This window comes from Salmo salar, chromosome 29, assembly GCF_965601325.2.
Source record: "Salmo salar chromosome 29, fSalSal1, whole genome shotgun sequence".
NCBI lineage: Eukaryota > Metazoa > Chordata > Actinopteri > Salmoniformes > Salmonidae > Salmo > Salmo salar.
Genome location: NC_138319.1, coordinates 4,080,270 through 4,090,148, shown reverse-complemented (window position 1 = coordinate 4,090,148; position 9,879 = coordinate 4,080,270). Strand labels below are relative to the sequence as shown.

Genomic DNA, 9,879 nt, shown 5'->3' with positions numbered 1-9,879 from the left:
TGAAGTTATAGTATAGTTTGTTGCGTTATAACTTCTAAGCACATTAGCTGTGTTATAAAAAACAAGCTATGTACATATTGCACATTTAATAACTGCACCAAACACTAGAAAAAAAGCTCACATAGTGGAGTTTCTGCCCTGCTAAATGGAGGGGATACAACATCACCTCCTACCACAACTCAAGGCTTCTGGCAAAAGCATTTTTTAATTTAAAAAAAATAAATAATTAACTCAGTCTCGCTGCTGCTTGACAGGCAGGTAGACACTTTCCTCAGACACCTGTACTCACGACCACAAGGAAACAGAACTTGTTCCCATACCATTCAGTCCACAGAAACACCGGTACAATAAGACCTTTGCTTCCTCCTCTTTGCACACTGGCAAGTCAACCCAGTCAGACATTCGCAGTCCACACATGCTTACCTTAGTTTTTGTGAAGTACCAGTGTATCGGTTGTCCAGGAGACAGTTGCGCCACCTCAATACATCATGCCACACATACAATGCATTAATTTCATTTTTTTTGTCTTAACTTCTCTTTCCCATTCCTTCCAGTCCCTCAATTAAATTGTCTACTTCCTTCCATAATTTTGTCATTAGTTTTCTCCAAGGGGTTCGTCCATCCCGGAGGCACTGGGTATGGTGCAAAATGGCATGCTTTGGCTTGAACACGCTCCCCTAGCTCAGTCTTCTGAAGGGCAGTTCAACCATGAGACTGGTTATGAGACGACATTCCCCTTTGCTGCGTTAGTTCGTTTCACTAAATGGCTTACATTGCTCCGCGACGCTCAGAGGTGCCTCTTCATGTGGAGGGCAAGGTGATCGGACCTGGAGAAACACCTGGAGGCAAACCGAGAGATGGAAAGTGTGAACTGGAGCGTACTACTACAAGTACAGATCCCAAATGAACACAGGCTGGCAATATAATTACATATTTTAAGAATAGAATTACACATTTGACTAAGCATTTTCAGGAAGCACTTGTTAACAATGCAATGCTATTCACATCAATGAATGAACAGACATACTAACAACTCACACTTGAGTAAATGGTATCAAGAGGGATTGTGTAAACACTCAGGTGCAGGTGGTCTCAATTCTAGATAGCATAGTGATGGAACATAGTGATGGAGCTTACCTTTCACAGTGACTGCATTTAAATGGCTTGGCCCCAGTGTGCTTCCTGAAGTGTCTAGTTAGCTCATCACTCCGTGCAAATCGCCACTCGCAGCCCTTCCATGAACACCTGTATGGTTTTTCACCTATGAAATAAAAATCAACTGTGAAATTAATGCAATACTGTACAATCAATTTTTAACCTCCAGTCAATGTGAAACATGCTGTGTGCTAAGGTCATTGTAAATTGTCATCTTTCTTCTAGTCAATGACCTTTGGTAGTAAAGAGAATGGAAGTGACATGGCGGTAATCACTTGACAGACAACTTTACTCAGACACTACAATAAATCTAGTCTAATTCCAATGAACCTGTTACAGAACTCAAAAACATGTTAGGACCACAGAAAGTCCTCTTATCCGTTGGACGTAATTGCAGTCTTAAAGAGTCCGAGCTCGTAGAGAAAGCCACACATGTAATTTCACACTGCTAATCAAAAAATAGGGAATGGTCAGTCTCCCCTTTCCCATGCTGAAACTAAATCTGTTTTGAACAGCAATAGCTAACGGCTGTATCCCAAATCGCACTATTCCCTATACCTACAGTGCATTCGGAAAGTATTCAAAACCCTTGACTTTTTCCACATTGTTACGTTACAGCCTTATTTTAAAAATGGATAACATGTTTTTCCTCAATCTACACACACCATACCCAATCACGACAAAGCGAGAAAAAAAACGTAACTGAAATACCTTTACATAGGTATTCAGACCCTTCCCTATGAGACTTGAAATTGAGCCCAGGTGCATCCTGTTTCCATTGGTCATCCTTGAGATGTTTCTACAACTTGATTGGAGTCTACCTGTGGTAAATTCAATTGATTGGACATGATTTGGAAAGGCACACACCTGTCTATATAAAAGGCCCCACCGTTGACAGTGCATGTCAGAGAAAACAAAGCCATGAGGTCGAAGGAATTGTCCTAGAGCTCCGAGACAGGATTGTGTCAAGGTACAGATCTGGGGAAGGGTACCAAAACATGTCTGCAGCATTGAAGGTCCCCAAGAACACTGTGGCCTCCATCATTCTTAAATGGAAGATGTTCGGAACCACCAAGACTCTTCCTAGAGCTGGCCGCCCGGCCAAACTGAGCAATCGGGGGAGAAGGGCCTTGGTCAAGGAGGGAACCAAGAACCCGATGGTCACTCTGACAGAGCTCCAGAGTTCCTCTGTAGAGATGGGAGAAACTTCAGAAGGACAACCATCTCTGCAGAACTCCACCAATCAGGCCTTTGTGGTAGAGTGACCAGATGGAAGTCACTCCTCAGTAAAAGGCACATGACAGCCCACTTGGAGTTCGCCAAAAGGCACCTAAAGACTGACCATGAGAAATTGTATATAGTGCACTATGACCCATAGGGCTCTGGTCAAGGTAGTGCACTATAAAAGGGAATGGGGTGCCATTTGGGCCGTAAACCAAGTCCCTTCCATCCCCATATGCACTGTGGCTGCCTTTCAGTGTGACCGTCTCCCCTTCCCCTCAGCATTCAGACACATTCAAGGTAGATTAGGTCACAGTCATGCGTGGCTAATATTCTGAGTAACTGCACTGTGGCACTGACTGCATGAGGACTCGCAACAAACTGGATCTGGAACTTTGATTACATTACACAACTAACAAACAAGACATACAATACCATTTGGTGAAATAAAGAATAGCAATTTCTTGCAGTTAAATAACATGACTTCTGTGTAATAGTAATGAAGGCAAGCTAGTCATGGCTCTCATCAATAGCATCATGCCAAAAACGCTAGACCCCCTACAATTTGCATACCGCCCAAACAGATGACGCAATCTCAATCACACTCCACGCTGCCCTTTCCCACATGGACAAAAGCAACACCTACGTGAGAATGCTGTTCATTGAATGCTGAGCTGTAGTTAGCACCCACAAGGTGCATCACTAAGCTAAGGACCCTAGGACTAAACACCTCCCTCTGCAACTGGATCCTGGACTTCCTGACGGCCTCCCCCAAGTGGTAAGGGTGGGCAACAACACATCTGCCACGCTGATCTTCAAAACTGGGGCCCCACAGGGGTGCATGCTTAGTCCCCTCCTGTACGCTCTGTTCACACACACGACTGCATGGCCAAGCATGACTCCAACACCATCATTAAGTTCTGACGACAACAGTGGTAGGCCTGACAACAATGAGACAGCCTATAGGGAGGAGGTCAGAGACCTGGCAGTGTGGTGCCAGGATAACAACCTCTCCCTCAACGTGATCAAGACAAAGGAGATGATTGTGGACTACAGAAAAAGGAGGATGGAGCACACCCCCATTATCGTCGATGGGGCTGTAGTGGAGCAGGTTGAGAGCTTCAAGTTCCTTGGTGTCCACATCACCAACAAACGATCAAGGGCCAAACACACCTTTACAGTTGTGAAGAGGGCACGACAACACCTTTTCCCCCTCAGGAAACTGAAAAGATTTGGCATGGGTCCCCAGATACTCAAAAGGTTCTACAGCCGCACCATTGACAGCATCTTGACCGGTTGCATCACCGTCTGGTATGGCAACTAATCGGCATCTGACCGCAAGGAACTACAGAAGGTAGTGCGTACGGCCCAGTACATCACTGGAGCCAAGCTTCCTGACATCCAGGACCTATATACTTTGCAGTGTCAGAGGAATGTCCCAAAAAATTGTCAAAGACTCCAGTCACCCAAGACTTCTCTCTACTACCACACGGCAAGCACTACCGGAACGCAACATCTAGGACCAAATGGCTCCTTAACAGCTTCTACCCCCAAATGGCCACCTGAACTATTTACATTGACACCACTCCTCCCCCCCTTTTTACACTGCTGCTACTCACTGGTCATCTATGCATAGTCACTTTACAAAGAGCTTGACTACCCTGTACCCCAACACATTGACTCGGTATCGGTACCCCCTGTATATAGCCTCTTTATTGTTATTTAATTTTCTTGTTACATTTTGATTTTACTTTATTTAGGAAATATTTTCTTTACTCCATTTCAAGAACTGCATTGTTGGTTAAGGGGCTTGTAAGTAAGCATTTCACGGTAAAGTCTACCTACACCTGTTTCGGCACATGTGACAATTAACATTTGATTTGAAGTGAGAAAGCTTTGTGCCATCAATGTCACTTTGGCTCAGGTTGTCGTTTTCTCCCCCCAAGGTTATGCAATGCAACACAATGTAAACACCAAAGACAGAGGCTTTCGGTGTGATAGCATAGCGAAATGTGTGTTTCACAACCTGTATGAGTGCGCTGGTGTGCTTTTAAGTGGGAACTCTTTGTGTAAACCTTGCGGCATCCGTTGAAGTGACACCTGTGCACCTGTCTCCTCCCATCCGGCAATGGATCTCCACTGTCCAGCCTAGTCTTTCCCGAGTTCTTCCCGATGCCGCCTGTCTGCATTTCTACCGGCAAGTGCAATTCCGTGTGTACGCTTCCCCAGCCTTGTGAGATGCTGGGTTCCGAGCTGACCTCTGGGGAGGATGGTGGAGTGCTAATGATACAAGTGCTAAAAGGTCCAGAACAGGCCATTGGGTTTGAGGTAAAATTGTGTGGTTGCGTGAGCTCCCCAGAACTGTCTGATGCTTCGCTGTTGGCGTCAGAGTTTACACTTTTGGTTTGCAAGATTGGGCTATCCTGATTGTCCTCTTTGACCAGAGGGATCTTTGAGTCGGAGTCAATCGCTTCATCCCCACAGGCCAGGATCAGCTTGCTCCACAGGTCATGCTCGTGCGTCTTGAACTTGATATTGGACGTTGTTGAGACGTAAGGCTCGCTCTGTAGATACCGTTCCAACTCCAAGCATGTCTGGTTGAGGAACAAACAAAAACACATGATTAGAATGCATTAACCTCTCTAGGGTAGGTGGCACCAAATCGTCCCACCTACGCAACAGCCAGTTTAATCCCGTGGCGCGATATTTAAATACCTTAAAAATGCTATTACTTCAATTTCTCAAACATTTAACTATTTTACACCATTTTAAAGACAAGACTGTCCTTTATCTAACCACACTGTCCGATTTCAAAAAGGCTTTACAACGAAAGCAAAACATTAGATTATGTCAGCAGAGTACCCAGCCAGAAATAATCAGACACCCATTTTTCAAGCTAGCATATAATGTCACATAAACCCAAACCACAGCTAAATGCAGCACTAACCTTTGATGATCTTCATCAGATGACAACCCTAGGACATTATGTTATACAATACATGCATGTTTCGTTCAATCAAGTTCATATTTATATCAAAAAACAGCTTTTTACATTAGCATGTGACATTCAGAACTAGCATACCCCCCGCAAACTTCCGGGGAATTTACTAACAATTTACTCACGATAAACGTTCACAAAAAGCATAACAATTATTTTAAGAATTATAGATACAGAACTCCTCTATGCACTCGATATGTCCGATTTTAAAATAGCTTTTTGGTGAAAGCACATTTTGCAATATTCTAAGTACATAGCCCAGGCATCACAGGCTAGCTATTTAGACACCCAGCAAGTTCAGCCTTCACCAAAATCAGATTTACTATAACAAAAATGTTATTACCTTTGCTGTTCTTCGTCAGACTGCACTCCCAGGACTTCTACTTCAATAACAAATGTTGGTTTGGTCCCAAATAATCCATCGTTATATCCAAACAGCGGCGTTTTGTTTGTGCGTTCTAGACACTATCCGAAATGGTAAATCAGGGTCGCGAGCATGGCGCAATTCGTGACCAAAAAAAAAAAAAAAAAAAAAAGAAATATTCCATTACCGTACTTCGAAGCATGTCAACCGCTGTTTAAAATCAATTTTTATGCCATTTTTCTCGTAAAAAAGCGATCATATTCCGACCGTGAATATCCTTTTTGGTAAACAGACAAAGGAAAAGAAAGCTTTCGGTCGACGCGGGCACGAGCCTGAGTCTCACAGTACTGTAACCAGCCACTACCCAAACGCGCTACTTTGTTTCAGCCAGAGCCTGCAAAGCCACGATTCAGCTTTTTGCCGCCTTCTGAGAGCCTATGGCAGCCGTAGGAAGTGTCACGTTACAGCTAAGATCCTCACTCTTCAATAAACAGAGACAAGAAGAACGACACCTTGTCAGACAGGCCACTTCCTGCATGAAATCTTCTCAGGTTTTTGCCTGCCATATGAGTTCTGTTATACTCACAGACACCATTCAAACAGTTTTAGAAACTAGTTACTGGGCAGGAATAGTAACCAGATTTAAATCGGGTACGTTTTTTATCCAGCCGTGTCAATACTGCCCCCTAGCCCTAACAGGTTAAAAATCAATTTTTATGCAATTTATCTGGTAAGAAAGCGATAATATTCTGACCGGGAATCTGCGTTTCGGTAAATAGAGGGAAAAAAAGACGGGGGCGACCAGTGCATGCGCCTAAGCCCAATGTCCCCTGATCGGCCACTTGACAAAGGCGATAATGTGTTTCAGCCTGGGGCTGGAATGACGACATTCAGCTTTTTCCCGGGCTCTGAGAGCCTATGGGAGCCGTGGGAAGTGTCACGTTACCGCAGAGATCCTTTGTTTTAGAAAGAGATGTCAAAGAAAGCCAATAAATGGTCAGACAGGCCACTTCCTGTAAAGGAATCTCAGGTTTTTGCCTGCCATATGAGTTCAGTTATACTCACAGACACCATGCAAACAGTTTTAGAAACTTTAGGGCGTTTTCTATCCATATCTAATAAGTATATGCATATTCTAGTTACTGGGTAGGAGTAGTAACCAGATTAAATCGGGTACGTTTTTTATCCGGCGGTGTAAATACTGCCCCCTAGCCCTAAGAGGTTAATAGAAAAGATCACAAGGTGCATTGCATTTCAGACATCTACCAGACCACCAACAAAAGCAGTAGTAGCAACAGCATTGATGTCTTATGACATCATAGTTGTGCTACTTGTTTATTTTTGGCTCACAGGGTAGAACAGCTGGGTAAACCAAAGCCTCACAAGTTCAAACATCCCCAAGACTTATGCATCTTCCTTCCCCCCAGAATGCAGTCATTCAGTTCTCCATTCGTTATAAATATATTCAGATTTGATCCTAGATCTTGAAGATTCATTAAAAGCAGGGTCATCTGCTTGGAGGTATAGCAGGATGTAGGTTTGACAAGAACAGCTGAAAATAAATAATCTGCCCTAAGCAAAGGGCATTACTGCCCCTTCCACAATCTTAGCCAATCATTTCAAGTTGCATTAGTACCTACTCATGTGCACAGGAATTGGTCACTGCTGACATTTGATACAGTTTGGATATAAGCATACTGAAATACACTGATCGACATGCAAATTAATGCAACGTGTTTCAGAGGAATAAACCTTATGGTCAGTATTATTGAGTGAGAGATCAGACTATGGTTTTTATAAGCAAAATACCTTTTCAATTATTTTGAAAAAAAAAAGTTATAAATTAATGGAAGTCCATTCCCGTCAATACTATATAAAAAATGTTTCGATAACACACATAGGATATGTGTTTCTTCATTTGTAGCATTGTGTGGCGATTTCAATCTATCCATGTTGCAGAGATCAGCACAGCAGGGCTGCTGGCAAATGTATGGCGAGATGGCATTTGCAACAGCACTTGATTTAGTTTAATAATTTTTTTTACACAAAAGCATTGAAAACCGGGAGAAAGTACTGTTGTTTAGACTGATTTGCCTTATGTAAACTTGTGCACAATTAATCGGTGTTTCAATCTGAACTATAGCCTACTGATAACCACAGTTTTAGGTATCCTAGAGAAGCCTATGTCCTCTGATCCCCTCTGGCCAGGGGAAAGGAAGTGGTAACATCATGGATTTATAGCGTAAAATATACCCATTTATTTGTGTTAATAGAACATTTGAATGTGATAAAATGTGGTTTATACGGATGACATACTATGTGAGTAACTTTCGCTAACAACTGCAAGCTAGCTAGCTAGATTGCACAGATTGAATGGATAAATGTTTGTTTTTTGACCTGTCCCCAAATGAATATAGTTGGTTCAGAGTTCGTTTTGATATTTCAACCTGCTGTCCTCATCGTCTGGTGTGGGTGGACACAATCAACGTAAGCCTCACACGTGCGGTCTGGTCAGCATGTTAGGAAACTACTTGCATCAATTTCAATCACATATGATTAAGATTAAAATTGGGGTCTGTTATGCAAGACTATTGGTGTAAATTATATACATTGTCAAAATTAAATGAATACATTTTAGGCTGGCTATATTCTGGTTAGGCTACTTTGCAGCAACAAAACATCCACTTACGAACGAGGTCAGCTCCACAGCATTTTGACTTGACATCTCCATTATTAAGCTACTTGAACCAAAGAATTGCTTTCGAGTTCATTTCTTTGATTCATAAAGGCTTGCACATGCAAGATCTTAAAGAAAATATCAAACCACTAGGCTACCCTACCAGATACTAGTCACGTCCCATTAATTACAATGCAGACTCCCGAGATGTCAAACATTGCCACACTGAACAAGACTTGTGCCATACATTGACTGGTAGCAATGGTCTCCTTCGAATCAACAAGCTGTATAAAACGCCATATCTTTTGCATCTGTGGCTAACCGGTGAGGCTGGTTGGGCCTCCATTCAGAGATGTCCATATAAATAAGAAATAGACTATGCTTGGTTATTTTTTACATGTTCTAGACAAGACCATGGTTTCCCAAACTTGGTCTTGGGCCCCGTGCACGTTTTGGTATTTGCCCTAGCGCTACACAGTTGATTCAAATAATCAAAAACTTGCTAAAGAGTTAGTTATTTGAATCAGCTGTGTAGTAGTACCTGGGCAAATATCAAAACGTGCACGGGGGCCCAAGACCAAGTTTGGGAAACCATGTTCTAGGGCTTTCACGCACGCTGAGAGTTCGAATTTGACACATCCAGATGGACATGGAAATCTGCATGTTTGAACTACTGACAAGTTGACAAAAATATACATTTTGTGTAAAACTGAAGAAAGAAAATGAATGCATGGGCAACTGTTTGACCACAGACTAATAGAGGACATTTGAATACAGTCAAAGTGCATTCATAAGATAAAGTATTAATTGATACAGCTGTTAAATCAACAGTTTCAAGTTATAAGAAATAATATTAGGCTACCTGCTGCCAATATTCCTCCAGTGATGGTAAGGCTGAAAAGTAGCCCGTGTCGTGTACAATCTGAAGTTCGTGAAAAATGCTGCACATGGGTAGAACATCCATTTCAAATCCGAAATGTGGGCAAAAAACCTGCGATTCAACAAGATCAATATGTTAAAAATGTTGGTCAATCTCGAACAGGCAAGTAAGATCCTTGTTTTACTTGCACATATAAAGTGCACTGCACGTTTCGCTGCCCCGTTGACAGACGACTGTTCCTCGCTGGTGTTGAAGTTACACTATATACAAGCGCTGAACTAAACGCAAAGCCAGTAACATGTAACTTCCGTATTCAAACCTAGTAATTTACCCAACACCTCGTGACAATGTTACGCTTTTGGAATGTTAACGAATGGAACTCGAATCAGTTTGCCCGAGCGCATATGCTCAAATTCGTTTTGCATGGCACGATGCCCCGGGTGAGCGGAGTTTGATATTTTAGACCATTACATTGGTCCTTAAGTGTAAGCGCCATCACACGGGCCACCGGACCATGCAAAACGAACTCCACCTAAAATATCACAACCAATCATAATCGTTTCCTGACATAATTTGTTCCTGTC

General features: G+C 42.6%; 1 protein-coding gene across 1 annotated transcript; it reads right to left on the bottom strand.

The window, feature by feature from the left end:
• Positions 1-219: 219 nt before the first annotated feature.
• Positions 220-9,592, bottom strand: LOC106590028 (Krueppel-like factor 6). Its single transcript, XM_014180519.3, has 4 exons — positions 9,278-9,592; positions 4,403-4,970; positions 1,138-1,261; positions 220-839 (listed from the first exon to the last, which is right to left on the bottom strand). The coding sequence occupies exons 1-4, from the start codon at positions 9,377-9,379 to the stop codon at positions 788-790; spliced, it is 846 nt and encodes a 281-aa protein (XP_014035994.1). The 5' UTR covers positions 9,380-9,592; the 3' UTR covers positions 220-787.
• Positions 9,593-9,879: the final 287 nt, after the last annotated feature.